The sequence below is a fragment of the Sycon ciliatum genome, chromosome 12 (genome assembly GCF_964019385.1).
Source record: "Sycon ciliatum chromosome 12, ocSycCili1.1, whole genome shotgun sequence".
In the NCBI taxonomy this organism is placed as follows: Eukaryota; Metazoa; Porifera; class Calcarea; order Leucosolenida; family Sycettidae; genus Sycon; species Sycon ciliatum.
The window spans coordinates 24,837,943-24,854,069 of record NC_088654.1 but is presented as its reverse complement, the minus strand read 5'-3'; the positions used below and the strand labels follow the sequence as shown (position 1 = coordinate 24,854,069).

Here is a 16,127-nt window from a genome sequence, read left to right as displayed (position 1 = left end):
GTGTTCCAGCCACGAGCTACACTTCGTCACTGCGTCAGTTTCGAGCTAGTAAGTGTTAGTTTTTTCTTCAATCGACTCGTGAGTTCCTCCTCCGGCAACGACCTCACGAGCATGGCTTCCGTGGAGAATCTGTTCGAGATCAACCAAACTTACCTCGACATGAATGTGGGTTGTCGATGATAGCCTTTGGCGCGGTTCGTTGAGCAGGTTGTTGCTAAAAAAACGTTGAAAAACGTTACGAAGTTTTTGTATACGGAGGAAGTAGTGCATGAAAATTTTAGTCTTTGCTGTGAAATCATGAATGTCTATTGTTTCATCGTTTATACAGAAACTCCCAATTAAGGCTCTCAAAGGCTTAGTAATATCATACCAATAATGACGTTTTGACTACTTACGAATGCAAGGTGAATCAAGAGGTGACCACATACCAGCTACTGTGCATGAAATAGAGTTGCCGGAGGTAGGTTTGAGGGACCATGTGTCATTACACTTAGCTGTTGCAGTAGCTCCTTGCTTTGTAGACGTAAACACGTAGGTACCTCCAGTTGGATTCTTGGGGACACCGCAGTCTTTGACGGCAGAGAAAAACATTAAATGAAGAGAATTCGGCAAAATCATTCTGATTAATGTTGTGATTTCAGTTCATGACCAACCACAGAATGAGGACTGCTTGTTCCATCGGGACATTTGGAAAGGCACACTGAGACAGGGGAGTCAGACACGGTACAGTCACCACGGTATTGACCGTACCACTCTTTGCCCCGGTACCCCATGATTGATTCAAATGGTGATAAAAACACACCTGGCAGTGTGGTGGTAAATACACACCTGCCCTCACACGCGCACTAGGCTGCAACGTTATTCTAGCACAGAGCTCTCCTTCTCACCATCAATACCCCATGAACGAAAAAATACACTGACCTGGGCTCTAAATTTGCGAAGTTTTTGGCTCATCCACCGCTCCCCCATGAGTAACTTGTACTTCAGATGGCTGACCATGCCACACAAAAATACCTTCCGAAGCCCCTGTGAGACATTTATGTCTGACCACACTGGTACCAGAAGATGTGGTTTTTGCTTGCGTTGTGGCTAGTACTGTTTCATTTTGAGCATCATCTCTGGTGCATTAGTGCGGTTGCGCTCCTGAGATAAGATTTTCTGTCGGCTGTTCCTCTCCAGGACCAGCTGTCCATGGAATATTAGGGTGCCACCAATCACTTTTTACAGCAATGTGCATACACGGCGTTATCCACGCTGTGCAATAGGCCTCGTTGAGTCACCACTAGGACCAAGGCACTTCTTCACCAGGTTTTGCAAAAGGAGAAACACTGCCGTCTGATCATTTGCTCGCAGAGTATGTGCAGTGCCAGAGCACATGCTTCACCGAAGACTTTCAACAAGGGGTTTACAGTTTTAACTTTTTACTTATTTCACCACCTGGTACATTTATCAAGATGCGCAGACTCCACTTTGGCTATCCATTATGACCCTACATCCTCACAGCACTTGCCCGAAGTAGCTGCCCAGTACCCGAGGATTTTCTGCGGGATCTTCCGCTACTGGTGCAGTCCATACTGATTTTTGTTGTGGACCTGTTCTTCTTTCTCGTCATGTGCTGTTATTCAGTAAGTGATGCTTTGTGGCGGCTTCATTTGAGCTCCTGTGCGGCAAGGATTATTCCCAAGATGCCTAAGTGCTGGTAGCCTTGTGAAAATGCATATGGATCCGTGTGTGCTTTCCTGCTACGAGGTTAGATGCGGCTCGTGCACGGTTGTTGGAGAGCTCCAAACTTGATTATTCCCGACGCTATGCAAAAGACGTTACCTTAGTAGTGCCTGGCTCTAGCCAGGGTCCACACCGCGTTATTTCGTATGTCTGTGTGTGTGGTAGGACCATCATCACGTGATGCGCCATGACTGGCCCACTATCCCGTGCATGTCCTGCACCGTACCGTCACAGAAAGATGGCCACATTTGCTAAATTCCCAACTTGCCGGGCACAATTAACGGCCCTGCCATCACTCACTCGTCGTAGTGCAGAAGAGAGAAGTGGAACTCCAGTAACATTTCTTTAACGATGGATTTTCCTCGCTAAAACCTTAGACTTTGTGCCATGTTAGAGATTCAACTCTGACAATGAGCAATACAAGGTAACTTGGAATGGCGTGCAAACATACTGTAGTTTGTTTGGCTGTACTGTGTTGTTGTGAGCAGCAGTGACCCCTCATTCTCGTACCTTGTTTCAGGGCGTATTTTAGCCGTTTTGTGGATTTTGCCCAATATCCAAGCCACACTGGGGGTCAATGGACCAAACTGTAATAGTGAGTGAATAAGGGTTATCCAGAAGTAACCCGTGATGTCATCGTTTCTCTTGCCGCAAATTTCAAAAACTGCCCGCAAAACTTCAGACCATCTGGCATCATACGTCATACCGAAGTATTTTGGGGACGCAAGAGCTATCTGCTGGTGTGTAGTTCTTGCTAGTTGAGGACGTAGCCCGTTGTTTTACCAGCGCTTGTAATTTGGCTATTTTCAAGACAATCAGTCGTGTAGTCAGGGGGTGATGGTCCTCGTCTTCTGGGGTGCTGGTGTGGCTAAGCTGTGCTGCCCTAGGAACTCTTCTACGGTGAGGCAATGTTGGCTTGATGGAGTTTTGTTTGTAGCTTGTTCGTGTACGCTGTAGCGTGGCTTGTTTGTAGACCCATAAATCATGTGATGTTTTGACCATCTTTGAGGGGTATGCCAATTTCAAGGTTCCGGTCAGAAACTTTTTCAAAGGCTTCGTACAGTCGATCTACACCCCAAAGGAAACCTACCTGCAAATATATTGAAGTGTACAACATGCACAGAGGTGCTGAGTTGAAGTGCAAATGATTGACATATATTTTGCCGAGGTGGCTTACCCGAAGCGTTGGTCCTCACAATCACAGTAGCAGTATTCAGTGATTGTAGGGCATCTGTTTTTGTGTAGGAAAACAATGAGTAGTTTGTGTATGGCCGGAGGCCAGTTATTTGTACACTAAACGTTTCCTCACAGACCGGTGTCAAGGATCGATTGTGTTTCACACAGAATTGTCCAGTCATTGGTTCATAATTAGAAAAATTCGCAGTTATTGAAGTTGAAGTGGTGTTGTATGTCACAGTCGGAAGTATTGCTGAAAATAGAAGCAGCAAAAAAGAATACAGCCATAAACTTGGTCCGCCAAGTTAAAATTGGCGCTTATCTTTGTCTCAAGAAGAAAATACAAACACTTGAAGCATGCCACGATCAGAAAACACTACGTACACATGGCTGGTTTTCTGCGAGATTCGACCTTCCGTGAAGATTATTCATTTGGAGTGAAGCTCGTTTTTTGCCGGGACATTTTTTTGTGCCACGTTGGCACGCAAAGCTTCGCGCTGTTTTGTCACTTGTCACCTCTTGAGATCGACAATAGCTACCGAGCTGCGATCTATTGTTCAGGAGGTCGTCAGGCTTCTGCCTGACGATGCTCTTCTGCTCAGTCCCGACGACGAGGAATTTTACGCTGCTGGGATCACTCGAAATGATGCGACTGAGCTGGGTCGAGATTCCGACGATGACCCGAAAATTGCTCTGGTACCGGGTAATGACACTGAACAAGATTCCATCAAAAACTCATTTTTGCCAAATTTTCACGGAAGGTCCATTTTTGCAGATATCCGGCCACAGGATGATTTACATGTCAGCAAGCAACTCAGTCCGGTTGCTGCACCTAACACCTTGCACCAGTGTCGCAAAGACGCTCTGGAGCAGGAGAAGCTCTTTTCCACGAGCTTTCCGAAAAGTATGTTTCACGAGAGGGCCCCCATGATTCGCTGTTTATTCCCGTAGCTATGCAGAAGACGTTACTTCAGTAACGTCTGGCGCTAGCCAGGGTCCACACAGCTTTAATTTGGTGTTTGTGTGTTTCTTTGTTTGTGTCACGCCTGGCGCTATCCGTATCTGACGGCAAAAAAGCATAGATGTTATACATTTTTCAATTCTCCTTTTTTTTAAGGCATATCCTGGGATTCGAACCCGCACTATCGCCCTACGTAGCTACATGCATTCCCCCATACACTTCGCATTCATACCCATTCTTCCAAGTTGCTTTACGTTTTTATCTTGCGTTTGAAAGCCCTATTTGAATATTGCGGGCAGCTGTATGTGGCCAGCTGTGTTTGATGGTACGGTACGGGAGACGGTTTCGTATTACCCTCGATCGTACCTGTCCCGTACCTATCCCCTACCGTACCGTGCCATCAAAGACGGCTGGCCACAATGCATATTCAAATAGGGCTTTCAAATGCAAGATCACAATGTGAAACAACTTGGAAGAATTAGTATGTATGCGAAGTGTATCGGGGGATGCATGCAGGGCGCGCGATAGTGCGGGTTCGAATCCCAGGTTATGTCTTTAAAAAAAGGAATTTTTTTAAAGAATTTATAACATCCCTATGCTTTTTTTTTGTCTAGGTCATCAAGGCAAAAAAGCATAGCGTAGGGCCCTGAGCTTCCAAGCTCTCTCGTTTAGATCAGCTCCCTTGCCAGGTCCTCGGTGAGTTTCAGAGCGTGTCCGCCGGATTTTTCTCACATTCTGGAGATGTTAGTGCTGGCATTAGCTGCAGTTTCTTCTTCAGCAATTTTCTGGCGATAACTATTCACTAGGCGCTGTACGAGCACTGAAATTCAAGCTCCAGAAGCATATTTTCAACTGTTCTAATGAGACTATACCTCCCTGGGGTAAACAATCCTTGCCATCACTGATATCAGCCACCGGCACAAGTAGGCAGGAACTATTCTCCATCGCCCTGGAGTGGAAACATTCAGACTTCTTTTACGGACTGGAAATCGTCTTGTGTTGACGGAAATGCTCAAGTCAAACGACTAAAACGAACCGATCGCAACTTCTGTGATGGTTTGTGCTGTCCTGTTGTCGGATGCAATGGTCAATGGTTATGTTCGGATCGTGAATCAGTGGTTCCATGCCGTATGATGCAGGCAGAACACCAAGAAATCAAGTGCATAGATAAGCGCCAATGTTAACTTGGCGGACCGAGGACAACCATGTCCCTCACAAAACATTCTTGTGATATCTGCCTCTTGTGAATTACTGGTAGCTCTATTCAGGTCAACGTCTTGCCGTTTCGAGTATAGGTTAGTGCATGGCAGGGAGAGCTTTATGGCTTGATAGTACATGGCAGGTTAACTTACAGTCCATTCAGAAAAAGATGGACTTCTAGCTTTGGCCATAGATGGGTCAAATGTTGGGGGTTTTTAGAATTTTTTTTGTTTCTGAAGTCTATTTCTCCAAAAAGCAAGCCGTGGCAAGAATAGGATTTCGGCCAGCACTGAATGGGGAAAACCATCAAAATGCAGGCCGTTTGACCCTGCCTACAACAGTGCATTGTACGGTTCGAACCCCAGTTCAGGTACCCTTTTGGACCCTTTGTGCGGCTCATTCAGCAGCAGACTGCCACGCTTGGTGATGCCCTGCAGAAAGTGCGGAAGAACAAGCAGCTGATGAGGGCGAAGGCGAAGGCATCACTCCAAGCCGAGGCCGTCGCTCTGCATTCTGCCGCACCTCCAGAGGTTAAACGTACCATCGACCTTGCTTCGGAGCAGGGGGCATCCAGCTGGCTCACCTGCCGGCCCCTAAAGGCCCACGGCTTCACCCTCACGAAGGCTGAGTTCCGCAATGCTGTGCACCTCCGGTATGGCTGGCACCCAGTACGACTGCCAACATCATGTTTCTGTGGACAGCAGTTCACCGTCAGCCATGCCCTCTCCTGCCCGTTACGCGGTTTCCCAACCCTCCGCCACAACGAGGTACGCGACGTGACAGCTCGCCTTGCGAAGCGTGTTGGCCACCAGGTGGCTATTGAGCCACATCTGCAGCCGCTCACTGGAGAGCAGCTCCGGTACCGTACTGCTGTGGGCGACGACCAAGCCCGCCTTGACGTGGTGGCTAGTGGTATTTGGGGAGGGCGGTTCGAGCGCACCTACATTGATGTCCGGGTGTTTAACCCGTTTGCGTACTCGAATGACCTCAACTCACTTGCTGCTAGCTACACCTGTCACGAAAAAGCCAAGCGCCGTGCCTATGAGCAGAGAATCCGAGAAGTGGAACACTGCAGCTTTGTTCCCGCCGTGTTTTCCACTACGGGAGGCATGGGGAAATCTGCCACCTCTCTGTACAAGAGGATAGCGTCCCTCATCGCCGACAAGACCGGAGAGGCCTACAGTGCCGTGATGGCTTCGATCCGGTGTCAGATCAGCTTTGCCTTGGTCCGATCCAGTGTGATGTGCCTGAGGGGTGCTAGGCGGCTCTATGCACCGGTCTTTGCCGCGGACTCAGCTGCTCTTGTTGTTGCCGAGGCGGCTATCGCCTGTTGAGGTTGATGGTCGTGCTCATTTATACCATGTTCTCATAATTTCTGCTTTTCGTGTCATTCTTGCTTCTTGTGTTTGTTTGTTCTCCTCTAGTTTTCTTATGTTCGCGGAGAAGGCAGAGAGCCGGAACACAGAACCTCTTATTTTTAATTTTCTCTTTAATTTAAACAATCGACGAGGAGACAATAGTCGTAAAATGGCAATAAATAAGATAAATTGTGCACTCATAACAACAGCAAAAATGAAGAAAGTCAAGTTCCATAACGTTTTCTTGTGACTGTCATCAGTGGAACGCCGTCACATAAAAATGTAATAACTAAAACACACACTTATATACATGTAGCTAATATGGTTTCAGGTAGAAATACAGCAGCTAACAAGTACAAAAAGCGAAGTTTGCACCTTTGCAATGTGTGAATATAGTGTATGTGAGAAAGGTAGTGGCAGATGAATGTGATACTGTGTGAATGAATGTAATGGTGCGTGTGTATTACTTGAAGAGTGTGAGTGATACAACGTTTTCTTTCTGTTTACATAGCACAGGGTCACGAGTACGAATATACACAGCTTCCAACACCTGCAATTGCTTGAAGAAACGTGCGCAACGAATAACACTAAACCAGGAATCGTCAAACACCTTACGACATTCTGGACTGGACACCAAATGCTTGTACACTGCAGACTTCCTCTTGTCAACATCAAACTCCTCCTCATCACTACTCTCATCCTCCACCTCCATTCCAATGCCGCCGTCCATCCCATCGCACTCGTATTCGTCGTCATCAGTCTCCATCTCCTCGCGACACCGCTTCCCTCTCCTTGATTCGTTCTGTGCCGTGCCTGTGCTTCCTCCTGCGTCTCCTTGCCTTGTGTTCTCCACTTGACTGTCACCACCAGGACTCGAACCAGGGACCCTCGCTTGTAGCCAGCGATGCTCTAACCACTGAGCTATGGTGTAGTCGTCATCCAAGCAGAGACCGTTCAACATTTTCTTCAGACTTCGTATAATAATAATAATAATAATTAAAAAGGTGAGTCTCACCGTCCAGGAGCGACACTGACTCACGCTACTATCTGGTGTTCACGAGGTGTTTGTCGCGCTGGAAGCGGAGCGTCTCTGTAAGTTTGTATCCCTGGTGATGTTTGTGCCTGGAGAGCACTATATAAGTGGTGCTCTTCAGGCACAATCTTCCTCAGCCTACTCAAGCTCAACTGATGAGGGGTGAATTCCCCGAAACACTGTGTATTGAGCAGGGAGTGGTGCTTTCTTGCAGGTTTGCCGAGTCGAAGGTTCGATGGACTTCTCGTGTGCTCTGGATGGCAGTCGTGAGTCAGTCAAGTGTCAAGTAAAGTCGGCGGAATAGCGCGAGCTCCGGTGTGGGGAGCAAACCTTTCTTACAAATTATTATTATTATTATTATTATTATTATTATTCAAAGGATCAGTTTGAATTTGAAGTTCTCCCATCCTTTCCAAATTATTATGATTATTCCCATTTGTCTCTTTCCCTCAAAACCAGTTAATATTTTATGACTTGGGGCTCCCCGCGTGCTAGTTTGTACGTGAAGTGTGTGGGTACAGTGAGGGCTGCGTCCCACCCGCCTGTGTGGATTCACAGGAAGTGTGAGTTACGAAGTCTGAAGAAAACATTGAACGGTCTCTGCTTGGATGACGACTACACCATAGCTCAGTGGTTAGAGCATCGCTGGCTACAAGCGAGGGTCCCTGGTTCGAGTCCTGGTGGTGACAGTCAATTTTTTCTTCAGACTTTTCCCATTTGTCTCTTTCCCTCAAAACCAGTTAATATTTTATGACTTGGGGCTCCCCGCGTGCTAGTTTGTACGTGAAGTGTGTGGGTACAGTGAGGGCTGCGTCCCACCCGCCTGTGTGGATTCACAGGAAGTGTGAGTTACGAAGTCTGAAGAAAACATTGAACGGTCTCTGCTTGGATGACGACTACACCATAGCTCAGTGGTTAGAGCATTGCTGGCTACAAGCGAGGGTCCCTGGTTCGAGTCCTGGTGGTGACAGTCAATGTTTTCTTTAGACTTTTCCCATTTGTCTCTTTCCCTCAAAACCAGTTAATATTTTATGACTTGGGGCTCCCCGCGTGCTAGTTTGTACGTGAAGTGTGTGGGTACAGTGAGGGCTGCGTCCCACCCGCCTGTGTGGATTCACAGGAAGTGTGAGTTACGAAGTCTGAAGAAAACATTGAACGGTCTCTGCTTGGATGACGACTACACCATAGCTCAGTGGTTAGAGCATCGCTGGCTACAAGCGAGGGTCCCTGGTTCGAGTCCTGGTGGTGACAGTCAATTTTTTCTTCAGACTTTTCCCATTTGTCTCTTTCCCTCAAAACCAGTTAATATTTTATGACTTGGGGCTCCCCGCGTGCTAGTTTGTACGTGAAGTGTGTGGGTACAGTGAGGGCTGCGTCCCACCCGCCTGTGTGGATTCACAGGAAGTGTGAGTTACGAAGTCTGAAGAAAACATTGAACGGTCTCTGCTTGGATGACGACTACACCATAGCTCAGTGGTTAGAGCATTGCTGGCTACAAGCGAGGGTCCCTGGTTCGAGTCCTGGTGGTGACAGTCAATGTTTTCTTTAGACTTTTCCCATTTGTCTCTTTCCCTCAAAACCAGTTAATATTTTATGACTTGGGGCTCCCCGCGTGCTAGTTTGTACGTGAAGTGTGTGGGTACAGTGAGGGCTGCGTCCCACCCGCCTGTGTGGATTCACAGGAAGTGTGAGTTACGAAGTCTGAAGAAAACATTGAACGGTCTCTGCTTGGATGACGACTACACCATAGCTCAGTGGTTAGAGCATCGCTGGCTACAAGCGAGGGTCCCTGGTTCGAGTCCTGGTGGTGACAGTCAATTTTTTCTTCAGACTTTTCCCATTTGTCTCTTTCCCTCAAAACCAGTTAATATTTTATGACTTGGGGCTCCCCGCGTGCTAGTTTGTACGTGAAGTGTGTGGGTACAGTGAGGGCTGCGTCCCACCCGCCTGTGTGGATTCACAGGAAGTGTGAGTTACGAAGTCTGAAGAAAACATTGAACGGTCTCTGCTTGGATGACGACTACACCATAGCTCAGTGGTTAGAGCATCGCTGGCTACAAGTGAGGGTCCCTGGTTCGAGTCCTGGTGGTGACAGTCAATTTTTTCTTCAGACTTTTCCCATTTGTCTCTTTCCCTCAAAACCAGTTAATATTATTATTATTATTATTATTACAGTGGAGATTGGATATAACGACCTTGGGTATAACGACAAATCGAGTTTCGCGACACAATTCTGTTGCCCAAGGCGTTTAGCAAGTCCTTTCTGTACATTATAAACCGGGTATAACGACCTTGAAATTAACAACAGATCAAATTTACTGACACTTTTTTGGTACCCGAAGACCTGAAAAACAGTGAAAATACATCGGATATAACTTGGAAGGTTCAAGGTTATGGAAAGACCAAAGAGAATTGTAGTTAGACCGCTTTGTCAAATCGCCTACTGGTCTCGTCATCGTCCAGTGACAATCGACATTCTTTGTTCCGTTGGGACTGTAGCTTGTGCTCGTTTTCGTTGCGCTTGCCTTCCCCTCTTTGGTCTTTCCATAACCTTGAACCTTCCAAGTTGGAAGGCTGTCGGTTAGCGCTACGGAGATGTGTTGAAGCTAGGTGTCAGGACGTCTCAGTACTCTGTCAGTTTTGTGCCTAGTTGTTGCACTTTCTGACTGTATATAGTATCTAGTTACAGTGGTGGAGAGTTACTCTTAACTCGTTTCCATATGTCCTTTTCCTTTCTACTTTTATTATTGGCTCAATACCCGAGTTTCAAATTATTATTATTATTATTCAAAGGATCAGTTTGAATTTGAAGTTCTCCCATCCTTTCCAAATTATTATTATTATTATTATTATTATTATTATTATTATTACAGTGGAGATTGGATATAACGACCTTGGGTATAACGACAAATCGAGTTTAGCGACACAATTCTGTTGCCCAAGGCGTTTAGCAAGTCCTTTCTGTACATTATAAACCGGGTATAACGACCTTGAAATTAACGACAGATCAAATTTACTGACACTTTTTTGGTACCCGAAGACCTGAAAAACAGTGAAAATACATTGGATATAACGACTTTCCTCGTGTATCAGACAGACTGGCATGTCTGGAACATGGTACAGTACGGATCGGCTATAGCGTTGGTGTTTGATTTTCGTGAAAATATCACTATAGGCGATATATTACTACAGGCGATCTGCATACTTAGGTATGCCTGACACATGCGTGTATGGTGTCATTCGAACCAGTGCAGCGTGCAGAAGCGTGCAGAAGCGTGCTGTGCATGTGACTGTGCAGTACGCGCAGTGCAGAGCTACTTCCTGCGGAAAAAAAAACTTCGTGACTTTTTGACATGAGTTTGCAAGGAGTTGTTGTGCTCAACAAATGTGTTCTTTTGGAAGAGAAACACTTCAACACATTCAATCGACATATCAACAATATCTACAGAGTACAGGATCGATTAGTGGGAGTAGACTCAGTAGAGTCTCAGTCTGCGTCGCCATCGCTCGACTCATCACCGCTGAAACCATACCAAGTGGCAGGTCGATCGACGCGTGATGTTGTATGTCACGGAGAAGCTTCTCCGTGTCCCTGATCGTCTTCGCTGTTACCTGAATGCCTTCTCCAACATCTCAGCGGAGACGACGGTAGCACTTCAGTGCTAGTACTCATTGCTGCCTCCGCTCTCGCTCGAGGATGCCCCGGAACAACAAGCACAGCCAACGCCAAAAAATGCAGGGGCGTCACGCACGGTACGACCACTACGACCATGGTCGTACCACTTTTCGTCCAGGATGGTCCACCCAATTCATCCAAAAAAGCAATAAAAAAATTCAAGGATCTCCGGACTTGTACAAAACATCACAACTTTCATTTCAAGGAGCATACAATTATTTGGTTCAGACTTGATGCCTAGCAGCTAGCACCCCAAGACTCCAGGCGGCTATCCATTGCGATAGGCCGTTGGAGTCACGGGTAGAGACAACCAGATGATGGATTTCTCACGGACACATTCGCTGCAAACTTGACGGAAACAGTGCTGGCGGCGATCACTGGGTCCAGAACTAAAATTTTCCAAGATCTGCCATGTTACAATGGCGATCAGCACGGTCAAGAGACACTACAAGCATGTCACTTGTCAGCTACAACATTCTTTCCACAACGACACCTACCTAGTACCTCTGGCTCCTGACGATCTACTGCAAGCTGATGCGAAAATGCATCACATCTGTCACGTCCCAGGATAAGACAACTGCTGCCTGATAGTCCTGTGACAGCAGGATCTACGTAGTGAGCAGCTCTGTGCTGAGCTGTCACGCCCTTTTAGTACAACGTGGTTTGGCCAGTGTCTAGTCCCAGTGCTTAGCGTGTAGGTTGAGCGACACGCGCTTTCCCACGTAGGTGACATGCCTTCTTGGCATGACACGTCATGTGATCCAAGGCCGGAACCTGGTCAGGTAGGTTCTCGCGTTGTACGTTTCCTGGAAGTGCTTCACTTCCTGGAAATGCGACTCCAAGCTTTGTGCAAAACCACGTCACTACGACGTTCTACAGGTTTCCACGATGCCTCGGTCCTTTGTCCAAAGAGCCAAGACTAACCAACCGAGCTAAGTGCAAAGAGTGCAGAGCCAAGACGTGTGCAAGAACCAAAACCGTCACCGCAGTGACCGCACGAGAGGTCAGAGTATCAAGCAAGCAAGACCAAGAATGCAGCAGAACTTACCATAAGAAGCCACTGAACTATGGCACGTTGGGTGAGCGGGCTCCCCAACGTGACCCTCATATACTCACATTGTACTCTGACGTGGGTGAGCGGGCTCTCCACGTCCCAATTTGGTCTTTCTTCTCTCGATGTCTTTCTTTCTCTTTCTTCTCGAATGATCACCGTACGTATATTCTGCATTTCTGCTGACTGGCTGAGCACATTCCGGTTTGACTTGTTCTGCTATTTCCTCGAATTACCTCGCAATGATCACGCCATATATCTCTGAAGCAGCCTATAAAAGAAGCTCTCATTCTCTCTTTTACTTCAGTCTAGTCTAGTCTAGTCTGGTCTAGTCTAGTCTAGCAGTCGAGACTCGGTCTCAGCTCTCTGTCTAGAGTGCTAAAACGTGCCCTGTTGGCCGAAAAATCCGAATTTTTTCTCCGGGGGACACCCCGCACCCCCCGTCGTACCACTCTCGACCACCCTGTGACGCCCCTGCATTTCGAATTTCCTCCGAGGGATATCATAGTCGTACCAGCGCCTCCTGACTGCCGCGCCATGTACGATGTATAATTTTTTATGATCATCACTTTAGCCGATGAAAAATGTATGCAATAAAATCATTTTGACAAAGAAATCGTATCATTATAGCCGATATATTACTATAGCCGATTATTACTATAGCCGATCCGATATGTATAGATTGGGGTGGTTTACGAAAATGAATTTGAGAATACAATCACTATAAGAGGTATATTACAATAGCCGACAACCCTATAGCCGATCCGCACTGTACATGGTTGTGCCACTTGCCCGGACCTCCGGGTCACTCAATCATGTGTCAGTGTACGTTGTAGCCACAGTGCAGGGCGACTTTACCGTCCTTGTACAATGCATGCAAGATATACGTACAGTCATACACATCTGTTATCCACATGTACATGTATATCTACAATACATTTCTGTCATTTTGATATACATATTGCATACTAAATGTGAAGATCGGGTTTAGTGACAGATCGAATATAGCGACATTTTGCTTTCTCCCGAATGAGTGTCGCTATATCCAATCTCCACTGTACTATTATTATTATTATTATTTTTATTTATATTATTGTGGAAGAGAAAAAAGACATATGGATACGAGTTAAGAGTAACTCTCCATCACTGTAACATGATATACAGTCAGAAAGTGCAATAACTAGGCACAAAACTGACAGAGTACTGAAACATTCGACGTCCTGACACCTGGCTTCAACACATCTCCGTAGCGCTAACCGACAGCCTTCCATTTATTTATGGCTCAACATCCGAGTTTCAAATTTTTATTATTATTTTTATATATCATTCAATTATCGTGTATCTGTGACGAGAGAGCTTGGAAGCTCAGGGCCCTACGCTATGCTTTTTTGCCTTGATGACCTAGGAAAAAAAAGCATAGGGAATGGGTGTTATATATTCTTATAAATTTCTACTCTTTGTTTTTTGACATAACCTGGGATGCGAACCTGCACTATCGCCCTGCATGCATCCCCCGATACACTTCGCATACATACTAATTCTTCCAAGTTGCTTCACGTTATGATCTTGTATTTGAAAGCCCTATTTTGAATATGCATTCTGGCCAGCCGTCTTTGATTGTACGGTACGGTACGGGACATGTACGGGAGAGGTACGGGACAGGTACGGGACAGGTACGGAACAGGTACGGGACAGGTACGGTCGAGGGTAATACGACACCATCTACCGCCTTGTTGACGGGAAAAAAAGAATAGGGATGTTATAAATTTTCAATTTTCCTACTTTTTTTCAGGCATTACCTGGAATTCGAACCCGCACTATCGCCCTACATGCATTCCCCCATACACTTCGCATTCATACTCATTCTTCCAAGTTGCTTCACGTTATGATCTTGCGTTTGAAAGCCCTATTTGAATAGTGCGGCCAGCTGTATGTGGCCAGGTGCGTTTGATGGTACGGTACGGGACAGACACGGGATAGCGCCAGGCGTGACACAAACACACAAACAAACAAACACCAAATTAAAGCTGTATGGACCCTGGCTAGCGCCAGACGTTACTGAAGTAACGTCTTCTGCATAGCTACGGGAATTAAAACTTTATAAATACTCACGAATGCAAGGTATATGAAGTGTAGGTGTCCATTTGCCATTTGCCAGTTTGAGGTGTATATCCATCAGTACACTTTATCGTGAGGGTCGTACCAGCTGTTGTTAGACTTCCAGATGGAAATTTACCACCAGGAATATTAGTTGGTGGTGCTCCACAGTCCACTGTGTGTCCAGTAGGATAGATTTACACAAATTCAGAAATAAGTGGCAGGATTACACATTTCCCTAGTGACATGACTTTGAAGAGCTTGGGAACAAAATGGATCATGGGTCAACAATCCAGCACAAACTCAAAATAGCACCAAAGATTTGCCTAGAAATGTGCTTATCGGAGTGAGTCACTGAAACTGAATAAGGAGCGTTTGTGAGTTGGCAACATCACTTTGTTGTCATCTTCATGTGGACTGTAAATATAATATCTCGGCGACAGATGGCGTTTCAATAGACCGATCCCCTTATTATACTGGGTTCGAGCACAGGGGCAACCTCACTCGCGATCGAGCTAGTTTTTGAACGTGACACTTTATGCATGACCTGATCCACTACGTACAAGTTAACTCGCAAAAAGATTCGCGCGATATATCGCAGTGCATAGACCAGTGTACAAACTTTCGTAACTTCGTCAAACATGAACGCACCGCGATAATCAATACACCGTTGGAAAGGTCTTGGCGTCATCTTTCCGGGGATATAAAGTTCTTCGCGATAGGATACGAATTCATTGAGTGGCGAGAAGATGAACACGGACATCACGGCCCAGAGTGAACTCGAATTTTTTGTTCATGAATTCTTTTTGTTGAGGAGCGTGCCAGGGGATTTCCCTTTGGCACGGCGCATGCGTGATGGACATCAAATGAAGCGCTTGGATCTGAGCTTTGCCGCGCAGTTTGAATTGTGAAAATCTGTTGAATTTGGGCAAGAAGCCGAACAAGAATGTGAAATTGAGTCGTGGTGCCGTTCCGAGGCACGGTGGAGTAGTTTGGAGAGGACGTGGAAGTGGCCCTGATGTGTCTATGGAGCTAAGAGCTGCCAGGATGGATTCGCTTGGTCCTGACCTTTCCAACGAGCCCAGGACGATGAAAATCCATCAAGGTGGAGTGAAATGAGAATAAATTTCGTTCCGAGCTGTGAGTGCATACTCCACCAAGAGAGTCAGTGCGCTGGAAAGCCAGTGGATTGGAGAAAAGGGGCTCAGCATGCAAAGGGTTAAGAAGACTGCATGTTCAGAGTGTCTTGTTCCTCCGTTTGGGCATGATCCCCATTTGGGCGAGCTGGCGAGATGTTCAGTCATCAATGCCATGTACCGCAAGACATTCTGCATTGTGGATGAAACAGTTCTATTTTGCCATGCACTTAGGGTTCTCGCACCGGCACGGCACAACACGACCCAACAGATCCTTGCGCTCGTATTTTCTCCCATGGTAACATTGCTGATCACAACACTCAGTAGCCAGTCGCAGATGCAAAAGACCCAACAGATCTTTCCACTCAAGATCTGTTGTGACCGGTCGGCAGGGAACACGCAAGCCAGCTGAGCGCCAGTGATAACAAGCCCGAAGGGGGCTGGTTTCGGTGTGACCGCAGCCTTAGACTAGGCGTTACACCGGGTACAGTCCAGTTACCATTGGATTGACATTTGATGTTGGGAGTTTCAAGGTTAGGATTAATGTCATTACCCTTGGAGCACACTATCATCTCACTACTGCCTTCTGTCGTAGGACCAGCAATCAGATAGGCACCATGAGTTGTGTGTGGTGACTGCTCACAATCTCCTATAATGCAATAGGTCCACGTCAACAAACCAAGTGAGTTGCAATGCATTGAACTTTGAAGGCAG

The 16,127-nt window shown here is 46.5% G+C and overlaps 1 protein-coding gene across 1 annotated transcript in view; it reads right to left on the bottom strand.

Annotated features, from left to right (window-relative positions):
• LOC135827823 (receptor-type tyrosine-protein phosphatase delta-like) overlaps positions 1-16,127 on the bottom strand; it is a 362,685-nt gene that overhangs the window by 344,318 nt on the left and 2,240 nt on the right. The window contains exons 2-4 of the mRNA XM_065340252.1: positions 14,293-14,452; positions 2,903-3,154; positions 396-569 (exon numbers count right to left, since the gene is read on the bottom strand). Of these exons, the coding sequence (XP_065196324.1) occupies positions 396-569; positions 2,903-3,154; positions 14,293-14,356 (490 nt within the window). The 5' untranslated portion in view covers positions 14,357-14,452. The remainder of the gene's footprint in view (positions 1-395; positions 570-2,902; positions 3,155-14,292; positions 14,453-16,127) is intronic.